Raw genomic sequence first — 27,712 nt, forward strand, 5'->3', positions numbered from 1 at the left:
AATTCATCCAAATGTACCATTTATTTATTTATATCAGGAAGACTGACAAACCTAACAATTTGATCACCAATACTGCGTTAAGTATAGTGGAATCAATCCTGCAGTAAAGCTCTGCTTGTGTCCTACAAGATATAATTAGAGTAATTTCATGACTTGATACTACAATGCTGAAACTTATGAAATAAGAATTCAAAGTTCATGCAATTGAATGCTTTGGAAAGGTCACAAAGTGCACAAACAGTACAATATACAGTGCTGAAATATATTCTAAAAATTTGAAAATTCATGTCTTTCTCTTCTGAATACTGAACTGAGTTTTGCTGAGAATATTACATACCTCACATATGTCACATTTTAAATATCTGAGAAAAATATTACACTACAAAAAAAAAATATATCAATATTGGGTATATCAGTATATAATATATCAATGATTGGGAAATGTGCCCAGAATTGAAACTTCATCAAAAATATGGGAAATTCAACCTAGCTAACTTCTTGCACTTCAAGTATAATAAAACTTAAATTATTTGAGAAAGATCCTGGTAGAATGGTGGCAAAATTTTAATTATTTTGGTGATTTGTTTTATTCTTTTTTGAAGTGCTAGATTTGGTTTTCAAAAAATCATTTCAATAATTTAGCAATAAAATAAACAACTTCTGAAAGAGTGGTAATGTGGATAATTGAACAATTACAACTACCTCATTTCAGTGACCATACAAACCAAAAACATGTAACCATAATAGTAATGTAAGGTTTGGCCAGAAACAATAATATATAGATTACAACATAATAGTTTGGCAAAAACTTAGAAACATGCAACAGTGTAAAATATCAACAAAAAAAATATGTATACATATAAAGTGAGAAAGGAGTAAATATTATCATAGACAGGTGAGATGATGTAATGGATAAAATATATATTTATTTGTTATTAGAACAACTTCTGTATAATTAAGCCTAATATGTAAAGTAACTATACAATATTAAACATCAATTAAATTAATTATCATAAAGCAACACACCAACAGAAGGAAACATGTATCATAATAGAGATACAACCTATCTGTACATTAATATAACCTATCTACACATTTGTCTGAAAGTAGATTTTTTATTTAATTATCAGTTTCAGTGTTAGAACATAAAATATGATTATTTTTAAATCATGCATGCACATAAAATTACATACATATAATAAATACAAGCAATCTGATAAAATATCACAATAATATACATTACAATATATATTTACTTAGATAAAACCTAGAATGTACAATTTAAATTTGACAAAGGAAGACATTTAAACATGACTTTGTTGCTCATTTTATAAAATTACATATAATATTATGGGTATAGTCTTTCATAAACCCACCCATTTTGACCCATATGTGTAACAGAATTATCAATAACGTCATCTCCTTTTAATTTTCTGAATTTGATTCTATCATGAAGTCGATTGCTCTGTCCTTGCCAGAATTCAATGCTATCAGGCACTAATCGATAGCCACCCCTGCAAAATATATAATCATTAGTTAGAAAAATTTCATAATGTATTTTGTTTTGTATAAAAAATTATATAGGTTTGATGAAAAAATGGTTGTAAAAAACACTTAAATAATAAAAACAAAAGTTTTATTTTAGTACAGGAAAAGACACATGACTGACAAGGATAAAAAACGAATTTGATGTTGGAAAAATTTATCACATAATTTAAATAAATGTAACAGCTTTTGGGAAAGAAAAAAGGAAAAATCATACTTTACAAATACTTACGGGTATAATAAGGAAAATAACAAGAGAAAAAATGGGTAGATAAAAGTACAGAAACTTATGAAAGCTAATTTAAGAAAAAAATATATTATTTTTTCTTTTCTTTTAGTTGAAAAAAAAAAAATCAGAAACTTGCAAAATAAAAAATGCAATTTAAAATACCCTTATTCCTACTACATTCCTGAAAAAACCAAGAAATAGCTTTATAATCGCATAACCAAATGTGACTCCCAGTGGTCTTTAATCTTTTTACTTCCTTGTATGAAGTAAAAGGAAGTATTGTGATCATGAAAAATTTCAGTTTTCAGATTTCAATGAAATTATCCCTGAATCCATTCTGACTAATTTTAGTGTGATGTCTGTACGTATGTATCTCGCATAGCTCAAAAACGATCACCCGTAGGATGTTGTAATTTTGGATTAAGGACTGTTGTAACATGTAGTTGTGCAGTCTCCCCTTTTGATTGTAATCAACTGGACCAAAAGCATCCAAAAAAGCCCAAAATCCAAAACATTTGGATTACGCACTTTTTCTTAACTGCAGTAATAAGCCCTCATTGAGAGCTTTTCAATGATATATCATAAGCGGTACTTATTTTCACTGGTTTCAGAGTTATTAACAAAAAAAATCTTAATTAATGAAATATTTGGATCTTACAAGAGGAAGGCTCAAATCTGGTTCAAATCTGACTTCATCTCCTTTTTTTTAAATTTAAATATATAGATTTATTAATAATTATTATTAACCTCTGACTGTAAAAAAAAAATTACAATAAATAATTCAATAACAATAATCAAATAAAAAACATGAAAAAATATCAGAAGTTATTAATGACATAAAATTTAATGTACTTTTCATTTTAAAAAAATGTGTATATGTAATTTAATAAGCGTACAAAGAACTCATGTGGTGTCCACATCAGATTTTTTTTACCAGAAAACACTTGAAGCCATTTTCTATAAATAGTACTACTACTACTCACTTAAAAAAATATTTTAGATTATATATTTGTACTAAAAAATAACAGCACAAAATGCATAGACTGAAAACTAGTTTAAAAAAACCTCTGAATATGAATAAGTGTAAGGAAACATTTTATTTATTTATTTTGAAAACTAGGACAAAAATTGTAATGACATATGTCCATTTATAATATAAATTATAAGCAACTTTAAAAAAGTACCACTAGGCATTATTATTATTTGAAAGTCTTTTCATTTTTTTAACATAAACTGTGCATACACAAGTGCACACACATTTAGTGAAATTCTTCAGGTTGTTTTAATTCACATAGCTTTCAGACTCCAAGCTAAAAAGAAGATGCAATGAGAATCTAAAAATAAAGATTTTAGCAACTTAATATGAAATTTATTTTTTTATAAATGTGTAAGAACAGAAAGGTAACTCTATTAGTTCTGTATTTGAAAAAGGCAAGATAAACCTAGGTGACTTTTCACATTAAATAATAAGATAAAAAAATATTGATTGCTGTTGCTTACCAAGAATGCAAGAAGACATTTATCTTTAATATTAGCTCTTAAACTTATCATTAAAAAATTTTTCTTTTTTTAATACACGATTTGATTGTTTTGAAACAATCTACTTTGACAGTCAGCAAACTAATTGTTTTCTTTAACACTTTTCAAAAGATTTTATTGAAAGATAAGTTTAGTCTTTAAAAGTGAATTATTCTATTCACCCTCATTTCTAAAAAGGGTACAGCTCATTTTGAAAGAGTAAGTTGTATAGGAATTTAAAACTTTAGGCATGCTACTTCCAAAATCTGATCTCTAAAAGTCCAAGTTCTCCATTCATTAAAACTCCATTTTGTCTGATACTATGAATAATGTTAACTGAACTGTTCTGAAGCCTGCAAGTTCAATGTTTATTCTTTTAAAAATATCTCATAAGTATGCAAGACTTTGAAGCTAAGTGTTAAGAAAGACTTTAAGGAAAAACAGAAAGCATGGTCTTCAAAAAAAAAACTGCACATCATGTCTAAATTCACAGTCATGTAAAAACTTTACTATCAAAGAATCATCTTTGTTCTAAATATAGAAGATTCTATAAAGAAAATTTATCTCTTTTGCTTTGAACAGTTTGAGTTTATTGATTTTGGATTTATAAAATTTAAACTTTTACTTCTGTATCAAAAACACCTTTTACTCAATCTGGAAGGGATTTATTTATAAGACTTATGCGATAGTGACTCCATGCTAATCTCTGGTCTCCTATGAGAGAGATTTGGTGTTGCTTTGAACCTGTTTTACTTGATCTGGTAGTCGAGTGTGTACCACCATCGGTATTGCATCTTGTATCAGCTAAGGTTTTTGCAACATCTATATTAGATAAGACTCATTGCTTGTCTCATTTCAGCTTGGTTCTTTGGAGTTAACTTTGACATGTACCCGCCTCAACAAGGATCCTGAAAAGCATATTTGTTCTGCAGGTCAGATGGCAAAGGAGTGCCAACAACTGCTGGTCGTAAGAAGAGGTCCAGTCAGAAAATCGCAATATTAAAGAAACAAAGAAGAGGCTGGTTGTCATTGTTGAAGACAAGGAGACTGTGCATGTAATTTCTGAATCTGAAGGCCGAGAAGGCGGTTGATCAGAAAAGGAAGAAGCGACCACGAGTAATAGTTTATGGTATGGATGATCCTCTCTCTGATGAAGTGTATGGCTCTGGTCAGAGTAAAATATAGATTTAGATGAGGTGTGGGCAGATTGTCATTTCCTGTTCAAGACAGGTAGACATGAGGCAGAGTGCTACCGTGCAGTTCTCGAGATTGGATCTGGTTTTATACAAACATTTGTTTTTGAGGACAGATTATTTGTTGATTTCACCTTTTGTAGGGTGAAGAAATATATCAATGTACAGCAACGTTTTAAGTGCAGTTGTTATGAGCATAGGACAGTTTTTCCAGTTTCCCTCGGTATGTGTACACTGTGGTGAGGAAGGACACAAGTGTGAGGACTGTCTGAAAAAAGTTGAGGCACCAATTTGTGTTATCTGAAAAAGATTGCACAAAGATCATACATACTCTGTGGACAGTAAGGATTGTACAACTTAATTGGGGACTGTCGAAATGTTCTTTAATTCGGTGAACGGTTAGTTTTGGTCATTAAACGGTTAGGATGCTTATACAGCTCAAGTTGAGTTGGGTTAGATTGATGTCCGCAGAAATCTTGATGTTGTTCTTTTGCAGCATCCTTATCTAGTGTTTGGTGATCTACCAGGCTTTAGTGGTTGGCAGAAGTTTCTTTGTGGTTCTGGTAATATGTCTGCTATTTTGTGTAAGAAACAATTGAATAGTTTTAGTCTTCTTACGGCAGCTCTCTGATTTTCATCATGTGGTTGTGAAGCTGGTGATTTGCAGCTTTATGTTGTAAGTTTATATATTCAGTTCAGAGACAGGTTGAATGACATTTACAACAGTAGGAGAGAACTGTCTGGTTTGCTCGTGCTTCTCCTATCTTGACAGGTGCAGATGTTAATAGTAAATCACTCTGGTGGCGTAGTGGTATAACTGATGATGGTGGAGAGCTGGTGGAAAGTTTAATTGTTCAGCATGACTTAGAGATGTCTAATGTTCCAGATGAGTTGCCTACTTATGCAGGGATGGTAGATGGAAGGAGAATGTTTGGTGGCAACAATATTGATATTTCAGTACCTAGGAATATTCCAGGCACTGTTTGTCATTGGTCAGAGGTTGATGATTGCTCCAATGATCATCGCTTGATTGGTTACAAGGGTGAATACTGCTAAGAGGGATTCCTGCTGTTCTTTTGTCTAAGAACAAGGAAATAAAGATCACTGGGGTATAGTATATCAAGTTTTGAGATAAAAGCACAAGTACATTCTTCTGTCTTCTCTCTCAACCTGGCGTGGTGCAGTAACTAAGACATTCTGCCTGATGACAGACATTTTGTTCGCCTGATGACAACGTTGTAGCTGAGATTCCACATCACTTGTGTGTAAAGTGCCTATCATGTACCTACCTAATACATATTTGTGTATTAACACACCTACCATGCTTCTCTTTTTGGCTCAATGTGGTGTTTTTGGAGATTACCGAAGCTGAGGTGTGACAGGTGATTTGCAGTTTTGGAAGAAATAAGCCTCCTGGCCGTAATCAGGTTAACTCTTCTTAATTTACTTTCTTATATAGCTGATTCACATTATTTTGTATAGTAAACACTAACCATACATTAAATATTTAATTAAAAGTTTATATGTACACATAACTGCTAAAGGGTATTTTATTTTCTTGTTTACTCTGCATTATACAGATAATTAAATCAAAAAGTTTTAATTTAAAAGTTAAAAAATTATACAGCTTTCAATTTAAAAGCTTTAAAACAATGCTTTTGCTTTATTAAAATGTATAAAAAAAGTTGAATAAAGCTTTTGTTTTATTTTAATTCTGTTTATTTCAATTTGTGTCCACTTCACTATTTTTATGAGGTTATGCATAAGCATTATAGAGTTTTAATTAAACAGGAAGAATTAGCAAATCTTCAACTTCTTAACTTAAAATCTTTACTGACAGTCTACCCCTCTCGACAAAATATTCCTATAATTACTCAGGAAGTTCTTTACGAAAAAAATGAAACTTTTTTAATCGTTTTACTGTTTTGTTTTATCATTTTATTGTTTTATCGAAAAACAAATTAAATTCAAAATAGCTTTTCTAAAGAAATAGTATTTTTTTGAAATTTTGACTGAGGGTTTCCATCCTAATATTAAATAAGATCTGGTAAAAAAGTGAATAATTAAATGATCTATTTGCAAAAAACAGAATGTCAATGCATATACAATTAAAATCCATGAACTACTGAGCAAAGTGTGATTTTTTAGAAGTGTATTATTCAACTTTTAGGACAGTTTTAGGTGCAAATTTACCCATTTATCTCCATTATTAATTGAGCAATAAAGCTTACCAAAGAGTATGTCACATTTTATGGCCCATTTTTATGAATTTTGAGGGTTCCTTACTGGATAATACATAAAATCTGATACCAGGAGGAATCAGATGGGAAGTACAAATAAACAAAAGCAATTTATGAATGTATTAATAACACTTGTGCTACTAATATTACTCTACCTTTTTCCGATTTATGGAATAGATCATGTCTATGTTCTACAAAGAGCTGTTTATTTTAGTTGGTTTAGAGTTCATTCAACAAAAATGTCACATAACTTTCTAACAAAGGACACATTCCATTCCTCTTAAGTCAGAATAAAAGCAATCTAACAAACCAGAAGGAATCATGCCCGTCAATTTACAAATGTCAAACTTTATGAACAAAACCAAAATTATCAACATTTATACCCAAAAAATTTGACACAGTGCTTAAAGTTACTTTATAAGTAATTAGTTAACAAACCAATTGGTGAGAGAACATACAGTTGAATGTAAATTGTTAAGCCTGTAAATTTAACTCTTTTCTACACTAATTCAAGGGAAATTCTACTGACTATGACTACAATGCTTTTTGAAATCAAACTATTGTTTTATATTTCTAGGTCAAGAAACAGCTATTCTAAAGCTTTAATCCAAATCAATCTATTACAAGATCTACAATGAGAATGAGAACTTATAAAGCTACAAACACTAATAGGTAATCAATGTCTAAATAACCCTTAGATTAAGGTGATTACATAAGATTTCTAAGGTGATTACATAAAAACAATAAATAATTACTGAATATAAGAATCTCAATTACCAATGTTGTGGTTTGGGAACATCTCCAGTACCAATTTTTTCTAACACATTTTGAATCTCTTTCACCATAGTTTCTCTACTATCAACGACTTTACTTTGTTTACTTACAGATGCACTAATTTGACTATCCCTTGGACGACTATGAAAATATTCTTCAGATTCTTTTTCATTAATCTTCTCTACTCTTCCTTCAATCCGGACCTAAATTAGAAATAGAAATAAATTTACTGCAAAAAAAGCATGTCTGGATTCTACATATTCTTCCTCCAGTACAGAATTATAGAAAAAAGTACACCACTGGAAGCTTATTGAATAATGAGAAATAAGTTAAAGTTTACAGTTATGTATAATCCAGTTGATACTAACATAATATTACATACAATACACTATTATACATTTCATTTCATCTAGGTTAGGCAACATTCATCAAAGAAAAGGATTTCAAATTTTTCTAAAAATTTTACAGTCCATGGTAACAGGTTGATAGTAATCTTAACAAAATTTTGTGATGAATATAAGAATGAATAGAAAGATAGACTGACAGACAGATAATAAAAAAAAAAAAAAAACATTCATTCTGATATTAATTAACTCTTTATATTTTAAAGGTTTAGAGCTCACATGTAAATCTCCCTCAGGTGGGTTCTGAGAGGTTAAAAACCAATAAGCAGAAGCAGATGATCATGAAGACGTGTAAGTAGTGGAATAAACTAATGAATAAATAAGGAATAAAGAATTCGCATAGGCTTAAAAATTTCCAAAATTTATTAATCCGCTTATTTTCAAGTAAAACTGTAATTATATAGTGAAAACAAATGGACTCTCCTACATAATCACCTGATAAACAAGCAGAGTAGTAGAGGAATATTGTGGCACGAGACTTTTAAAACCCTTCCTTATATAGTAACTATAGCTAGAGAAAATTCTGAGATATGAAAAACTATTTCCGAGACAAGTTATTACAGATTTTATGGACATTAAACCTTATACTTTTATTAAAATGACATACAAATAATGAAATATAGGGTGTTCAACTTAAAAGAGGTCCCATCATTTGGATTAGTCTACAAGTAATAGTTTATTGGCAAGCACGTGATAATTTACAGGTGTTGAAAATTATGTCCATCCACTTCTTTACACTTATAAACACATTTGAGCATGTTCCTGGGTACTCTTGTTAGGTGTACCCTGTCTATTTCCTGGATGGAATTGGTAATGCTTGTCTTCAATTCCTGCAGGGTGTGTGAACTGCTCCTGTAAATAATTATTTTACATAACCCCAAAGAAAAAAGTCTGGACTAGTCAGATCAGGGGATCTTGGTGGCCACAATCTTTTTGAAATGATCCTTCCACCGAAGAAAGACCTGTAGCATTTCCATAGTAGAGTAAGCTGTATGGCAAGTGTTGTCCTCTTTCAACCAAGTCACACCTCTTGCAGTAAGGCAATTTCTTGGTAGACGACGGTAACATCCACAGTTTTTTTCAAACACCTAGGGTCCTATTATTTGTTGCCTTAAAACTGTACGCCTATTTTTTGTGGGTGTATAGGAAATTTAAAGAAAATGTGCGGGTTTTCTCAGTACCTCCAGTCCAGCAGTTCTGACTAATAACATACCCACAAACATGAAACCACGCATCATTTGTGAAAACACTTGATCTACAATGCCAATGTTGCCTGTAATGAAGTTCTTGTACTACTGACCAAGAGAAGTTCTTGGTAGTCAGAACCATTTTGGCATAATCATCATTAGTTAGCTCATAGAAAATCTGAATTTGATAAAGATAACATTTCAGCATTCTCCTCACTGCAGTGTGGACTGAACCTAGTTTTTTCCCAGTTAGTTTCTATAAAAATTTATGAGAAGATCTTGTAACTATCACTTTAATGTCCTCTACAACCTGCATCATTAAAACTGACCAGTGTCAGGCACATTTCTGGTCTAATACTGAAACTATTTCACAAAATCTTTCAACTAACCTCTGAATAACACTTTTCACTGGTGTTTACTTTTCAAACATCTCCCTTAACTCTTGCCGACACACACATGAGATTTCATCTCTAAATAACTTTCTATCACGAATACATATTCTTCAACAGTTAACCAAATTTTAACAAACAATAACACACAATTACACAATCTTGTGCAAAAGCTAATTCTTAACAAAGACTTGCAATACTAAATGTGCAGGCAGTACACAGGTCCTACCCATTCCAGCTCCAGATGTACAAACATCTTCCACATTATTTTACCCATCTCACACCAATATATCCATTTTAACAAAAATATGCATTCACTATAACCTACTGAGTGATGAGGCCTTTTTTAAGTTAAACATTCTGTATCAGAAAGTCATTCTTTATTGTAAGACTAAATTAAAATAATCCTAAAAAGCTTTTCTAACCATTCAAATGCTTCACACATTGCATTCAGGAATATTTAAGAGGCACGGAATTGGAATCTGAAATTATGATAGTTCATTGTCTCTTCCTCTATCAGTGTTATCTACTAATCAATTGATGGCTGGACTTAAGCTAACATCTAACAAGCATTCATCAATTTCAACTATTTAATTAATATTATGTTTTTTAAATCTTCAAAATGTTAAGTTTCCCCAGTTTAATGATTTTTATCAGTAATATGTTTATTTAACTCAAGTCCATTATCTCCTCCTTTACATACCTTCTTCCAATCTCCTCTAAGTCTATCCTGATTCACTTAACACACACATTCCTAGACATGTGTCTACTGTGTTCCTAACAGCGTCTAAATATTAAATTTTTCCTAAACCTGCCAAAAATCACATACTGCTGCTGCTGCTTTTATATCCTAAAAAAAAAATAAAAAATAGTGCGACAAGAATGGATCCTTGATCCTATCAAATACTCTAAATATCCTAGGTCCACAAGTTGTATTTGTGAGATAAATATTATATAGCTGGAAAATGGTGATTTAATGTATGAATTTATTTTCAAGTAGATTTCTACACACACAGTTCAGCAGCAAGCTAATTTGTATATAGAGTTCTGATAAATATAAACATTCTCGTCAAAAAAAAGATTTTTCTTATCAGTTAAGGAAAATATTTCTCATTCTAAAACTCCAGAATTTGAGTCCAGATAAATTGTTAACTGTTGATATTTACTATTCAACCATAAGATTTCAAAGAAAAATCCTTACCATATGTGTTTAAGAAAAGTTTATGAAGTTTGATCGCCAATTTTAAACAAGTTTCATAGGAATTTGTTTTCTTAAATCGATCATCAAATTCCAAAACTGTGTACTTCAAAATGTGTATTTAAAGGATACCTATACAATTACAATTATGCATTTTTCCTTTTATTCTTTTGATTTTGATAGTACTAAGCAGTTAATGTTTGTCTTTCCAATTATGTTTAATAAACTGGTCTTTTTGTTTCTTCTCACATAAATATTGAATGAATAATTTTAAATTTTTTTATAAAACTTGTACAAGATTTATTTACGTTGTCCTTTACTTTGATTAAGTTTCATTAGAAAATGGTACAAAGATATATACCTATCACTGAGAGTTGAACTGTATCTAGGAAAGAGAGATTAAATCCTGCATAATAAATAATTAATAAAATCTATAAAGTCATGTAATTACTTTTAAAAAGGGACAATTATTTTACAAACAAAAATATTTCTTTTTTTTTATTACACAAAATTTTACTATTAAATTTTCAGAATTACTGGTAGTGAATCATCTTAATGTCAATCCAAGAGAATTCACCCAGGCGTCATGAGTCGAAATCACCAATTTCTGTGCAGCAAAATTAAAGATGAGCAACAGCTGATAGCAAGAGTATCGTTGCGTGGTATGCAAAATTTAAGGAAGTGTAGTGGAAGAATGGTAGGTAACGGAAGTGCAGTTTAAGTGAGTGGAACGGAGAATCTATTTATAAAATGGCATTGATCTAGGAGAAAGTGCAATGTGTGTTTGTGGTATCACAAGTCAAAATCACCGATTACTGTGCAGAAAAATTTTAGAAGGGAATACAGACGACCAGCACTTGATAACAAGAGTAACATCGTTGCGTGGTATGCAAAAGTTTAAGCAGAGTGGAATTGTAGTCGATTTTCTGCGAACAGGGTGTCCATCTGTTAGTGAATAGAAGGTTGAGGTTGTGCAGCAAGCATTTCTACATAGCCCTTCCAAATCTACTTGTCATACATCTTGTGAATTACAGATTGCCTGGTCAACAGTGCACAAAATTTTACACAAGAAACAATTGGTTGCATGCGTATAAAGTTCAGATATTGCAACATCTACAGCCAGATGATGGCCCTCATCGTGCTGCCGTTGTGACTGAGATTTCGCAACGGATTGGTAACGACAATGAGTACCTGCAACACGTGTTTTTCAGATGAGGCTACTTTACATACCTCAGGGAAAGTAAACAGGTATAACGTATGAATATGAGGTGCAGAAAATCTGTAATTTATCATGGAAAATATCAGAGATTCTCCTAAAGTGAATGTGTGTACGATTTGATGCACAACAGAATCATTGGTCTCTTCTTTCTCACTGAGCAATCAATAACAGCTAACATTTACCTAGATATTCTGCAACACTTGACTATACCTCAACTAATTGATTTGCAACCTAGAGTGGTTTTCCAGCAGGATGGCACACCACCACATTGAGGATTACTAGTTTGAAATTTTCTGAATGAATCATAATATGGCAGATGGATTGGGCGTGATGATCCCACTCCCTGGCCACCACAATCACCAGACATAGCTCCCTTAGACTTTTTCCTCTGGAGTTATGTTAAGGACAGAAGCTATTCAACACCCATACCTGATGTGAGCACACTGAGACAGAGAATAACTGAAGCTGTTGCTAGTGTTACCAAAGAAATGTTAATCGACAAATGGCGTGAAATTTATTATTGGTTGGAAATTCTATGAGCGACAAAAGGTGCACATGTTGAAGTTTATTGAAATTGTACAAAAAATTTGATAATTTTTTCTTTCTTTTGCCACAAACTGCACAGTTATAACTATAATAATTTTTTTGTAATAAATTTTTGTACTCATGAAAAGATTCTATGGACACCCTGTATTTTTTTATAGTTTGTAATAAGGTTAAACAGTGTGTAATATTAAAATCACATAAAAATGTTTAGTTTGAAAAAAATACAATTAAAAGGTTTTTAAGGAAGTTACAAATTTTTGCTTACATCTCAGAAATTATCACTGCCGACATTGAGACAACTATCATAGCAATCCTTAAGTATGAGTATAAAAAATGTTTTTTGATATTATCATATTCCTTTGCTGACAGTCCAATTAACACTGCCCAACATTCTCAGTACTCCATGTACATATACCTACTGGCCTATATTTTAGTGAGCAACTTCCATTAAGAACTGTTCCAAAAAAACTAATTCCGGGTATGAATTGATAACATTTTAATTTTCTTCTGTCATTAGCACGTGAATTCTAACCACTGCTTCTTCCTGCCATTACGTAGAATGATCTTTATCATGTTCAATTATTCTACCTTTCCACAACACTTCAACCCATTTTCATCCAATTCTTTCATTGACCAAATTAAAATCTACACAACCATCAGTTGCCTATAGATTTCAATCTCGATTTCTATTTGAAAGTTCAATAAATGTAGCATAACTGAAACAATGCAACTAGTAACAATGCTGATTGTCTTATTTAAAAACTATAAGTTAAACACAAGTTGAATGGATAATAGGGAGGTGCACAAAATATTAAGGCCAATGTGAAAAGACTGGTAAGCCTTAAATCCTGCAAGCACACCAATAACAGTAACATAAATAACTAAATGATTGTTATTTCCAAGATTGGTCCATATTTAAATAACAATTGTGTACAAATGTAAACAAAATTTAAGATCAATGATATTCCTCATTGTTTTTGTCTCATTTTTGTCTGCCTTCCTCACTCTCCATGTTTCAGCTCCATAAAGCACTACATTCCAAATAAAATATTTCATTAAGCTCTTTCTTAACAATAAGTTTAACTTTCCACATAACAGTCTTTCCTTCTTATTAAATATCTGCTTACTCTTGATATTCTTGTTTTAATTTCTACTGTGCCGGTCAGGTCATCAATCATATCAATTGATCATATCAGGTTATCAATTATAAAGTACTGAAATTTCTTCACCTGCTCTAAAATTTAATTTCTTATATCTTAATCTCAATTCTCTCCTCTTCATTTAAGAAGTCTCATTTAAGTCATCAAGCATTTCATTTAATTTACTTGGGCTTTTTGCCAATACCACTGTGTTATCATTAAAACGTATATTCTATTCTTCTTCCCCCAATTTTTATTCCTCTTTTCCCATTCAGACAGCATTTAATTATTTCTTCCAGATATACGAGTATACTAAACAGTGTTGTAACATGCAGCATTCCCCCCTCATTTCCCTTCCAACCCATATTCTTCCTGTCATTTCATCTCTTACCCTCACTTTTATTCTCTGGTTATAATACACCTCTTTTATTAGGCACTTCTCTTTCCAGTCAACTCCCTCTTTTTCAAAATTAACCAGTAATTTATTTATTCTAAATATTTGTTTAGTTGCTGCTGCTGAAAGGTTTTTCCCAAACCACAGTGAAAATTTTGAGCTTTTTTAAGCATCATTTTTGTAATTCACTTTAATAATTTCAGTTCCAATTCGACTGTTTATTACAGATTTGAACAAATTAAATTTCTTTTTTTTCACAATAAAAGGCTTAATATTTTATCTAATTAACATAATTTGATAAAACTAATATTTATAGAGCTATTAATGATTAAAAAAAAAATGTAATGGCCATCACTTTTTTAAAGATAATACTACCAAACACATTTATTTTTGTAGTTTTATTTTGTTGGGTACATGTACAATAAATTTCATTAAGATATCTCAATCTATTCTTTATGTACACATTTTTAATAAAAAAATACAAAATGGCAAAGCAAAATAAAGTGAAATACGGGATTTGAACACATGAACTTTTCCGTTTATTAATACCCGAAATCAAATTCTTAAGTTTGGCCAATAACTCTCAGGACACTATGTAATTTTTAATGTATCTGACATAGCTGCCACTTTAACCAGCCTTGATGTAATAATGAAAGTTATTCTAGGAAAATAAATGAGTATGATAAATTTACAATGTAATAAAATAATGTAAGACTAATATAAATGTTCTTACAACTAAAAAATCAGAATTTAATATTTAAATTAATCAGAAATAGCTTGATAAACACTCTGTAAGTTGATACTCACTGATCTTTTTAATGGCTCCCAATAAAATGTCAAAGCTGCTTGAGGATTCTCCTCCTAAATCATACAAATCACATATTTACACTCAAATAAGTAATATAAAAGAATGATTTGATTTAATTTTTAATAAAAAAAAATTATGTAATTCACATAATTTTTTTTATGTTATAAAATCATATACTATTTATTGTAATGCTGAAATATAGAAAAAAATTTGGCTAATAATAAATTATTATAATTTTTTAATCTGAAATATTTTATGCATTTATATATATTATATATTATAATCATATATATACATATATGAATGCATAAAATATCAAAATATTTTTAAGGCCAGCCGTATATATAAATATACATGTATATATAAATAAATTACATATTTATATATACGAGTTGTGTTCAAAAAGTAACAACAATTTTTATTTTTTAGAAAGAATTTTATTATCCCCTTCAAAATAGTCCCCATTAGATATTATACACTTACACCAGTGCGTTTGCCAATCCCCAAAACACTTCTGGAACTCGAGCTTTGGAATAGTGTTTAGCTCTTCCAACTAATTGCATTTAATCTCATCTAGGCTTGTACACCGAAGGCCGTTTAATGTTCTCTTTATTTTTGGGAATAGAAAAAAGTTACACAGGGCAATGTCTGGCAAATATGGAGGCTGGAGTATCATTCATTACAGTGTTGTTTTTGGCTAAAAATTGACTAACAAACAATGAAGTGTGAGCAGGCGCATTGTTGTGGTGCAAAAGCCATGAATTGTTTCGCCACAAATCAGTGTTTTTTTTGGATTGCTTCATGCAAATGAAGTTGAACTTGTAGGTAATATTCCTTGTTGATCGTCTCACCTCGTGGCAAGAATTCATGATGCACTATGCCATTAAAATTGAAGAACACAGTGAGTATAACCTTCACATTCGACCATAGTGTCAAGACGACACTTAATGATAACACTTGTATACAATTCATTAAATCATTATTCAATAAGCAACAAGACGTTGTCTTCATTTCTTTATTCATCACCTATAAAAATACAGTCCAACCTCGCTCTAAAATCTACCAACGGTAATGAGAAAAAATTGAAATAGAGGCGTCTTGCTTCATTCAATCTTATAGTCTACCTGCATACATATTATTTGTAAGCAATTATACATTTGACACTTCCAACAAAAACTATCTTTAATGAATTCAAACTATCTTAAATGAACTAATAAAAATTGTATAACAATAAAATTATCAATTAAATCACAGATGATAGAGAACAGTTTACTAATTTTTAGAAACAAAATGTTTAAAAAGTCTTTAAAAATTGTTTATTTATAAACACTTTCAGAACCATTTAACTATCTTTTTCAGAACATGATTTATTCAGCAACTCAAAATATTACATTAAACAAAATTAAGTTGTAAAATGCAATAAAATCTCAGGGTAAGTCTTATTATTCATCTAATAATGGAAATTATCCGAATCAATTTACAATAAATATTGTAATGAAAGAGAATTTACAATAGCCCAACAATTCCAGGTTTAAAATACTGCTGCAAATAAATACACAAACATTCTGCTTCATGTATAAATATGTTTTATCTTGTATTACATTTAAGATAAAACGAATTTACACAATTTTGCAAAAACAGAGTTTGTTTATTTAATTAATAATTTTTTTATGACAACTTTATCATAAGAATGGAATATTTTCATATATAATCAATCTCTTCTTAGCAGTTCTGTGAAAACATGAATACCTCAAAAATTATTATCCCATTGTAGCATTAGTTTTCCTAATCTTACTCTAAATTAACGCAACACTTTCAGTACCACTGATACCGCAGTTTATTAGTGGCTTAATATGTTGGTTAAGATTGTATTTTTGCTCATCATCACTTGGTTACAAGATAAGATACCTTTAACAATAGCATTAACCTACAATAGTGATGATTATTTTATATGAATCACACCTCTACAACAAATCATACAATTTGCTCAACAAACCAAAAAACAGGTTAAATGCAAGTGTTAAGCAGTATGCTTTTAATATATAAGATTTATCCATTTTCTTTACATAATTTAGCTACAAACATACACCAATTCATGTGTAAGTAATGCATACTTAAATAAAAAAAACTTTTTATAGTATAACTGTTTCATCAGCAAATTAAATAATAAATAACATGAACAAAACAACTGATTCTAATTAAATGACTATGAATTTAACAAAAAAAAAAAAATCAAGGAATTAACCATACCATATCTTTCCCTTTTCTGCTGTTGTAGTTTGTGTAAAAATCAAATCCATTAGTACCATAACCTTTCAATAAAACATAACGTGCAGAAGGAGTGCCATTTCTAAAAAAGAAAATAAATAAAAATAACACATATTAAACTGCATTACCATAAGAAAAATTCCATTCAAAGACATAAACAAAATAATTATATTAAGTACTAAAAAATTTTTTCTAAACATTAGTTTCATATTTTTTTTAATAAACCACAATAAGCACTAGAATTCAAAATGAAATTTCTAAAATTAATAAATTACATAAATTTTTAACAACTTTCAAAGAACTATTTGGTTGGAGCTCGCTTTGCTTGCCCAACTGTCTAGCCAGGGAGCAAAGCCACTGAACCCACAACACGTACGTTATCCCTGATGTTGAGAATAGTGTGAATATTACATATATACAGATATTCATTACAGAGAAATGACTTAAGACATGTTTCTTCATTATATTTCTGATACCCACGCAGAAAAACTTTTGGTAATACATATATAGATATAACATTAATCAACTGTGAACTTGCCAACTATTATTGTGAGAAAGAAACAAATTTTGTATTATTTTTTCACTTTATTATGAGAAATTATGGTCTTTTTTGCTTACCGGCAAAAAATTGATAAAAAATAAAAATGCTCTACTAAATCCTATGATGTATAAAAAATTTTACTTTTGATGAAGTATACACCAAAACTAAATTTAAATCTCTTTTTTAAATTTAACTTTGTTATAGACACATCAAAATATTACAACATAAAATAACTAAGTAAAACATGAAATGCTCTTTGCTTAAGCTTATGATCAAATAACATATACCCAGTATATCCAGCAGTGGAGTCATATGTTTTAATTTGTGCCTAAAACCAACCTCAAACTTCAATAAATACATATAAAAAAAAAACCACTGAGATAGAGACAGAGGTTCTCGAGTTTTAAATAAACATTGGTACAAATAATTATAAAAATACACAAAAACAAATTTTATTTATATATTATGATTAAAAACAAATTTACACAAAAAATAATAATAGGCTCAAGGTAAAAATTAAATAACATTTTAAATATATATATAAAGGTAAAGTGAAAAAAATATTCATTTGGTTTGAGAGTATTTTTAAACTGGCAAAGGAAAATTTGCTGGGAAAGTATAATTTTCAAGGAGAAAACTTGAATCCATCTCTCAGAGAAATACAATTATACTTACGTTTCTCTTATTTAAAAACATTTGGCATTACTTGAATATAATTACCTGTTGGCTGTTGCAAGACACATAGCATTTGCTTCCAAAATTCCTGGTGTCTTAATTGCATCATCTAGCCATTTTTTAAACTGTAAAAATGGCTCGTTACTCTCTAAATCACCTTCAGTAAATACATTACAATTATCATTATACTTTGCTCTCATATCTAAAAAAAAATTATAATAAAAATAATTAACGTATGTGTTCCATATACAGCTAAAACAGTTGTTTCAAAAAGGACACAACCCTTAGAAAGATATATCTAAACATAAATTAAATAAAAACTCTACTTATCAGAAAGCAATACTGTAGTCAAGTTTAGCTGCTCATAGGAGTTGAAGTAATCTTGTCATGCAGGAGAGTCATTTCAGCATTCATTTCTTCACATTACCAGTTGTTTTTCAAACATAATCCTGTTTATTGATGAAACTTATTTTGCATTTATATATCAGTTTCAGTTTAAATTTTCCTTATGCTGGAGTTTCCAATAAGTCAACAATATCACATTCATTTATTTGTTCATATGTTAATTTCATGGGAGAGTACTTAATTAAAAGATTCGAGCTGACTGAACATCCTGTTACTAAAGAAGTTCTTGAAGATGTGAAAGCTATCCACAAAATTCCTTAGACTGTTATCCAACCAGATAAGACAGTCAACAGATTTTGTTTCAACACAGTAGCCTATAAAATTGCATCATCTAAATTGGTTTTGTTCAGAACATAAAAAAATGTTTACGGTATTGTAGTTACAATTTTCATTGATGAAAAATGGGACTGCGATGATACTGATTTGTATATATTTTACATAAACAGACTTGGTTTTATCTACATTGCTATGTATTGTTTTGACTGTAAAACAATCAAAACATCCAAACACAAGGCAATGAAATAACGTTTTCCATAACAATCAATCAGAACAAACACATAACACTGGTGTTCCCATTGCAATCTCAACAGGATTTATTATAATTATTTTTTTAAAATGGAACCAACATCAAAATACATTAAAAAGTAAGAAATAATTTTGTCCAAATTTAATTAACTCCTTAAACACTTTATTGAATCAGTAAAATGAACAAGAACTTACTTTCAGCAATATACTCCTAACAAAATTAAAATCATGTTAAGCAAATTTTTTGTTTTTGAAATTGTTTTATCCAAAAGTACTAATGGCTGACATGACCTCCATCTTACCCAACATTTTTTCTTTGAGGGTATTTAAAAAATGTTGTGCTTAGAATAGTCATCATAAACTTATAATCTAAGAAGTATAATTGGAAGTATTACTAACATTAACAAATTAACATAAAAAAGGAGTTGTAAAAGTCATGAAATAGCCAAAATTATCATCCAGAGTAGAGAAAATCACTTTCAACATTTACTATGAACTAAAAATTATTGTGTGATCCAAGTTTTATAAATTGAGTCTAATGTTATGAAAAAATAGTTCAAAGGTTAACAATAAAATAATATACAAGACATATAAACACAGGTGATAAATTTTACAATGTTGTCTTACAATCACGAAAAGCTACAAAAAAGGTAATTTAAAAACACTTGAGAAACTATTTATGAGACACACCTCAAACCAACCAACCACATCTAATATTTTCAGCTTTTGGAAGATATGAGAGATCAGAAGATCACATGATTATAGAACTTGATACAACAAAATATCTAACACATATAAATGGAAATAAACCCACTGATTCACTTGCACACAAAATAAATTGAAATAAAAAATTAAACATCACTATCAACTTTAATAAAAAATATATCACATCAACATATGTAAACAAAGAAAAAAAAATTCAAAAATATAACAAGTGTAAATAAAAAACACCTTAAAACAAAAACAAACTACCTCACACAGGGCACTAACTAAAAAAACGTAATGCCTCAATAATTGTTACTCAGTCAAACTACTCTGACTGCAAACTGTCCCACAATAAAAAAATTATATATGGTTTTAGAGATATAATATAACATAATAACACTGTAAAACACGTAAGTCAATTTTCATCACACTTCATAAAAACTTATCCATACTGCTGTTGCATTAACAACAATTTACATATTTATAAAAAAAAGACTACTTATACCATAAATTAAAATAATAAATAAATAAACAATACAAAATACACAAACATGGAGATACATGTAACACTTATTTACAAACACTGACAGTTAAAACTGATATACTTTTTGATCATATCCTAAACAAGTCTCTTCTAGACTTAAATCCCTTCCCTAACAACAATAACCTCTGCTGGTGCTAGATTACAATGACGGTAGCAAATGTTGCCAAAGAGCATTATTGCACTAAATTTTAAACATTTATTAGTTAAGTTTAGGCAGTTAACTTAAGTTTTATCAAAATATAAAAATTGAAAGAATCCTCAACTTTATGATAAGCAGCATTCTGATAATTAGTTTAAATTAATACAATTAAAATATCTGTATAACATCAATTTTTAAATAGAAACAGTATCTTAATTTTTTAATAGTTACATACAATCTAATTATAAAAAAACAAAAAAGACAATTTTAAATATTCTAAAAACCTAATAATCATAAAAAGACATCCCTTCATAATTTTGGAATAATAAAATGAATAATTGCAAGCTAGGATGCTTATACTTTACAACACAATAAAATGCTGAACACATGCCATGCTTATTGTACAAAATGACTTACTTCTTAAATCACCTTGACTGATTTTATCATTTAGTCCCATTTTAGTAGTGAATCTAACAAATGATAGAAAAATACCTTTTTTATTTTTAAAGAAAGAAAGCACTGACACCTTTTGAGTAAATTTACTTAAATTCATTGGAATGTTTTACATAACACAAATTCTGAGTAATTCTTATCTTTTTATTACTATTACTATTATATCAAAATTATTTGTTGATTGTAAATGGATTAAACTACATTTATTTCAATGAAGAAAAAACAAATAAAAGATTAAAACTAAATAAACTGAAAACAAAATTTTTAACACTCCCAATGTTTTATTATACTACATCACAGTTATAATTTTTACCAATATTAGATCAGACTATTCATTTACAAATTTTACAACTGGGAACAGATTATTTTTAAAAGAAAGAATAGTAATCCAATAGGGAATTTGAAATTTTGGAATACTGAATAAGAATATGATTATTACAAATAATTTGAAACAGGTATGTAAAACACTTATTTTACTTATGTAATGTAAAACAGGAATAAAGTTATGGTCTATCTTCATCAAGTTTCAGTCTCAAACTATACATTCACATACTTATCCAATTTTTTTTAACTACATTTACTATCACTTTCATATTAGTACATAGCATAAATAAACTGTTTATATGTAAAATATATAAGCTTAAAATGGGCAAACAGCCTAAAAGACCATTCTCTGAAACAAACAAGGAAATAACTGACCAGTTTAAAGAACCTCTTCATAGCTTAACTAGATGATAACATTTAACACAATACAAAAAGAAATTAATATGAAAATCTGATCAAAATACTCTCAAAATATTTGCTACCTAATACAAATACTACTATTCTACTGATAAAATCCTTACGAGAAATTACTTATTGTTAAATGTTCTTACTTTTCATAAGAACATTAAACAGTCATCTCCTTTAAATTTTGTTCTTGAGAGGAAACTGATTAGGATTTGATTGGTTTAAGATATGTGGTACCTCTATCTTTTTTAAGATAAGTTTTATCTTATCCCTTTGGTGATATGCATTAGTTCATTATGGGCAACCTGAGTTAGAGATTTCAGTGATTTATACTATTTTCAAGTTAAAATTAAGCTAAATTTATTCCTTCAATTGGGTTTGACTAAATCAATAATTCTTACTATCATTATCAATTTTTATTTATTATTTTTTTCTGTAAACACAGATGGAGATTTTTTCTTTCTAGTCTTGTAAAGAAAATTGTTTATCGTTATTTAATACTTATTATTATTTTTGCATTATCATTTATTTAATTTGTTTAATTCATTAAAATTTGTTTTTATTTTTTGTCAAAGGTTTTTTAAATTTTTTTAATTTTCAATTTTAAACATTATACTAATAATAATAACAACATAGCATTTCATTTTAACAAAATTAAATATAAAATACTGAAATGAACTTGTGGTAACTCATTGATATATATTAAAATGGAACTAACCCGAAACAATAAATTTATTCAATTAATTCCAAATTTCTTAGCACTACATTGTTGAATCGATTCTTTATTTTGTCTTTATAACATACAACTGACTTAGTTAAAAATTACATTTGTCATACACAATCATATAAGTATGTATATGCAGAAAAGTAGTAGGTGATATTTATATTTGGTAAAAATTGGCATTCAGTTTATGTTATTTACTTGTTAGTCAACCATCATAAAATAACTCATTAGTCATCGGATTAAACCTATTATTTAATCAATTAATATGCTGATAATACAATTAATCATACTGATTTATCAGTATATAATTAATCGTATACTAATTTATCATAACAAAATCACTAATGCCAAAACCAAAATCAGAAGCAAGATAATCCCTGTAAAATAAACGCTCAATTTTAACCAGAAACATAATGTATTATTTTTCATGCAAAGGAATTTCAAAATATTTAAAAGTATAGATAGTTATTAAAAAATATGTCATAACCTAAATAGTATAAATTCGGTAGACAAATTATTAAACAACATTCCATTAAAAAAGAGAATTGGTGATGTTTACCGGTATAGATTATTTTCAATTGAAAACCAAATAATAGAATCACATGTTTGAAGTACATTGCATACTTCTGATAATAATTTGTTATCAATTAAAACTGCAAAATGAATTACAATTCAATAATTATAATTACAAACATATGAGAAAAATACCTTTTTTATCAAGTTATGATAATCCAGGGTTTATGTTTTATTTCTTGACATGGACTATTATCCTATTTAATAAGTTTCTACACAATACATTTATCTTTTAAATAAAATAAATTTGAAAGAATAATTATTGGATTTTAAACTATCTGATATAGTCAATCAAATTTAAGAGGTACAATGAACATGCAATTTTATCATATTTTTAACTTTTAAATTGCTCTTATATTACCTAAGTCTCAGTGACCAAATTTAAAGTCATATTACCACAATTAGAAAGTTGGTTTTGTGAAAATTTGAGAAAAAATGTATTCCTGAGGAGTTTTATCAGTTTGAATAAAGACTATTTCACACAAATAATAAGAGGCTTATAGGAAAGTAATGATATGATTCCCAGAACTCAGACTTCAAGAAGTACTTATACAAAAAAAAAAAAATTTAGGTCAATCGCTATTTTTTTCCTAAAATATTTAGTTCCAAGTTGAAATTTTGCATTTTTAGCTTAATTTTCAATTAGTTTTTTGTATTGTTTCCTTTGATATAGGTAAAACATGATTGGACATAAAATACAATATGTTTCATGCAGATCAACGAAGTTTCTGTTTGAATTTTATATCTTCAAAAAACAAGGGTAATATTAGAGTTCTGCAAACTTCAAAAAAGTAAAAAAAAATGGCCAACGTAATTACACAAAATGACCACTTAAAAAAAAATATGAACCATCCTATAAATAAAATAACCCCTGCTTTCAACTCTCTATTTGTGGTAAGATACTGAAACAAAAAATATAGAATAAACAAATTTTATCAGCAATTACCATTGGTTGATGTAAAAACAGATTGACCATTCAAGAGAATATTGAAGTTAAAATATTTAAAAGAGATATTGATTATAACTTACATTACATGGTGGATAAAAACTTTTTAAAATAACTTTTACCACCACCATAAAATATAATAGTGTAAGAAAAATCAGATTTATTATCATCATTCTGATTAATGATGTTTTCTATAATCAAACAATTAAATAGCATTATTTTTTTCTTTGTTGAACATAGTACTTCAACTTCTCCAAGAGTAATTCATGTTGGAAACAAATTGTAAGATTTTGTTGCAATTTTGAGCAATTACTTGATCAACTTCAATTTTGTTCATATTTTAATATACCAGAATAGATATGCTTAGGTTCAGGAAGAAACAAATTCTTCTATGAAAAAAAACAGTTCATTTACAAAAATACAACTTTATCAGTAACAAAATAATTTCAGAAAACTGCACTTCTCAATTAAAAATATAATTTTTCTGTTAGTACTTTATTGATGAACATTTCTTTAGCATCACGTTTCTGAGAAGCTCATCAGCTGAGATCTGATGGGGACTGATATGTCTGTATAATTTAGCAAACTTAAAATAATAAATTTAAGTAAAAATGCATACCAGTAAAGAGAAATGTGAACGTAACATGATTTGATAATTGACACATTGTAACATGATTTGAAATTGAGATGTGAATTGTTCTCATGTACTCATTACACCTGTGCACAAGTGTATTTGTTTACATTTATAAATACTGAGTAGATTCCCTGCCCTGACAACATTAAGTAAAAAGGTTCCTTGATCGTCCATTTAAAATTATTTTAGATAAGTAGCACTTTAAAATTAAAAATGTCTATCTAACAGAAGGAACTTCCTTACATCACTTGATTGAGGATATCTTTTTAATGTTGTCTTATATGTTAACCGATTGTCATTTTGAAAAAATGAAGAACTATAAAGAAAGGGGCAGATTTGGCAGAGGCATTTGATTTATTGTTTGTTATTATGTTTCAAAGTCATTTTATAGGTAATATTCATATGTGGGCATATCATTCTACAAGTCTCCAGCACACTATCAAAATGTAAGGAAAGGGATTGAGAATTTCTCCCTTTTTTATTTTATTAGTTTTATTTTATATTTATTGTGTTTTAATTAAAAATTAAAAACAGTTTTTTTAAACAATTTTTTTATTTCTATTTTATATACAGTATTATTTTCCTTTTTTTAAAATTCTTTGGTCACTCTTCCTTCTCACAATCTTCTCTATTTTCTATTTCTCAAACTGGTACTTTACCGATGAAGTCTATTATCTTAATTTTCTAGATTTTTATATCCAATTGGAAGTTAAGTTATTCAATATGATTTTTCAAAGAAGTGTTTTTAATAAAAATATCCACCTCTATCAAACTAGAAAACAGAACTGTTTTCATGTAACTCAACATAATGTTTTGGTTTATAAGAAAGAGCCTTAATATTCTTCGACTACCATTTTAAATTGTTTATGAAATCATTTCTTCAATTTAAAGCACAATGTTACTATCAATGAAAAATTTTAAATAGCACTTATTAAAGAATTTGGAAAAACACTGATGTTCATAAAAAATATTATTTATAAAAATACTGATTTTTAACATAGTATTTACCTTTTTAGGCCTTTCTATCATTCCTAGTATTCCTTTCTCTATTTCTAGTAAATTAATAATTCATTCAAAAAAATATATATATTTATATATAAAAATATATGCATTAGAAACAAGGGTTGACAGTTTCAATTTAAAAAAACCTCACTGTTCAAATAAACATCTTTTAATAAACAAAAACAGGTAACATGAATCAACCTACTTTCTACCACAATTCATTGCAATCTACCTTGTAATGTAATCTAGACCAAAACCTGGCAAAATTTACCCTTGAAAGGCAAGGATATTTTTATGACTCATTACTTTCTTTCTACTGTAACAATTTAAAAACGTACATATGATAAAACTAAACGTATTCTTTAATAAATGTTTATTTAGGTCAAAGTTATCTCTAAACGCCACCTTCGAAACACAAATACATTAATTAAAGTGCTTCAGTAAACTAATATCTTCCACAAATTAGCTTTTAATGGAAAAAAGATCAAAATTTAATGATTAATTACTATTTCTAAGGTAATAACTTTTTTCTTTCTTTTTCCTGTTTAGCCTCCGGTAACTACCGTTTAGATAATTCTTCAGAGGATGAATGAGGATGATATGTATGAGTGTAAATGAAGTGTAGTCTTGTACATTCTCAGTTCGACCATTCCTGAGATGTGTGGTTAATTGAAACCCAACCACCAAAGAACACCGGTATCCACGATCTAGTATTCAAATCCGTGTAAAAATAACTGGCTTTACTAGGACTTGAACCAGTTATTTTTGAACCAGGGTAATAACTTGGAAGAAATTATAATATTTTATTTCAGTTTATTGAAATATTATATTGTAACATCAAAATTATAATAAATAATTAAATTGAGTTCTACAATACTAATTTATTTAATAATCTATATTACACAAAAGTACTAATATTATAAAATTTAAAGAAAAAACCGAGGTAAAAACAAAATTAAATGGAATCATATCTAACCTCCAATACGTTTATGAAATTCAATGTTTTCTCCGGACATGTTCACGATAGGCTGCAACTTCTTTAACTGTGGTTTATAATTCCCAAGCAAACCGTAACACTTAGTAAAAGTGATGCTTGAAGGTCGTAAAACACCATTAAGCATACTAAATACACTTACGTGCATTTATAGCACAACGATTTATCATTAATTTGAATCGAGTACATGTTATTTGCTATTTATTCGATTTCACGTAATCGATATGAAAAAAAAAGAAAAAAAAAACAAATTATCGATATAAATAAATGATATGTAGTAATTGAACTGTATTGATTCCTCCCCCACCCCGAATAAATGTATTCATTTATTGGGTTTACATGTTACATATTAATATTACCAACATTTGTCTAAGGAACAAACATTATAATTCGGCGTAAAACAATTTTGACAGCGCACGATTGTTTTCTTATTCACACTAAAATTGAAAGGCTGAAGACAGCTGTCAGAAATACCAATCTACTTGAGTAAAATTAGAGTTTTTACAATAAAAATGTAAGAAATTTTTCATTCAGTCAAAAAATGAAGTTTAAATTTATCGATTTATTATTCTCCAATAGTACATCTAGTACATGTATTTAAAATGTAATAAAGGTTTTTCATCTAAAACCAAAATAAACAAACATTAATTCCATTATTCTTTTTAAAACTTTTTTTTAACTTCCGGGACCACCGTTAGGTATTGCTTCAGAAGAAGAGATGAATGAAAATCATTGTAGCATGTGAAAATGCCATGCCTGACCGGTATTCGAACCCTCGAACCCAAGTGAAGGGCTGAGACGCTACCTCTCGCACCACGGAGGCCGGCTCTTTCTAAACCTGCATCAGGTGAACCACCTGATTACCAACATTTACCCAATAAATAAATACATTTATTCGGTGGTGGGGGAGGAATCAATACAGTTCAAATACTACATATCATTTATTTATATCGATAATTTGTTTTTTTTTTAAATTTTTTTTATTTCATATCGATTACGTGAAATGGAATAAAATATGGCTGAACCGTTCGTTCAGCCATACACAAACACTTTTAATGGTGTAAACATACTG

The 27,712-nt window shown here is 28.8% G+C and overlaps 1 protein-coding gene across 3 annotated transcripts; it reads right to left on the reverse strand.

Annotated features, from left to right (window-relative positions):
- Positions 1–906: 906 nt before the first annotated feature.
- LOC142318897 (pyridoxine/pyridoxamine 5'-phosphate oxidase-like) lies at positions 907–27,055 on the reverse strand. Of its 3 annotated transcripts, XM_075355541.1 has the most exons (7): positions 26,623–27,049; positions 21,003–21,055; positions 18,313–18,469; positions 17,034–17,133; positions 14,783–14,836; positions 7,503–7,702; positions 907–1,514 (listed from the first exon to the last, which is right to left on the reverse strand). In XM_075355541.1, exons 2-7 carry the CDS (start codon positions 21,040–21,042, stop codon positions 1,349–1,351), a joined length of 717 nt encoding a protein of 238 aa, XP_075211656.1. In that variant the 5' UTR covers positions 21,043–21,055; positions 26,623–27,049; the 3' UTR covers positions 907–1,348. The 3 variants fall into 3 exon arrangements, with proteins under 3 accessions (XP_075211656.1, XP_075211655.1, XP_075211657.1); XM_075355540.1 differs by lacking the exon at positions 21,003–21,055 and having other exon boundaries at positions 26,623–27,045; XM_075355542.1 differs by lacking the exon at positions 21,003–21,055 and having other exon boundaries at positions 1,343–1,514; positions 7,610–7,702; positions 26,623–27,055.
- Between the last annotated feature and the right edge of the window lie 657 nt (positions 27,056–27,712).

Source organism: Lycorma delicatula, chromosome 2 (assembly GCF_047948215.1).
Source record: "Lycorma delicatula isolate Av1 chromosome 2, ASM4794821v1, whole genome shotgun sequence".
NCBI lineage: Eukaryota > Metazoa > Arthropoda > Insecta > Hemiptera > Fulgoridae > Lycorma > Lycorma delicatula.

Excerpts from the sequence above, each read along its gene's own strand:
- LOC142318897 (XM_075355540.1), bottom strand. The coding sequence starts at position 26,788 with ATGCACGTAAGTGTATTTAGTATGCTTAATGGTGTTTTACGACCTTCA. Across the intron at positions 18,470-26,622 it reads ATTTCATAAACGTATTGGAG|ATATGAGAGCAAAGTATAAT; the intron begins GTTAGATATGAT and ends ATTTTTTTTTAG. Across the intron at positions 14,837-17,033 it reads GCAGAAAAGGGAAAGATATG|GAGGAGAATCCTCAAGCAGC; the intron begins GTATGGTTAATT and ends TGTATGATTTAG.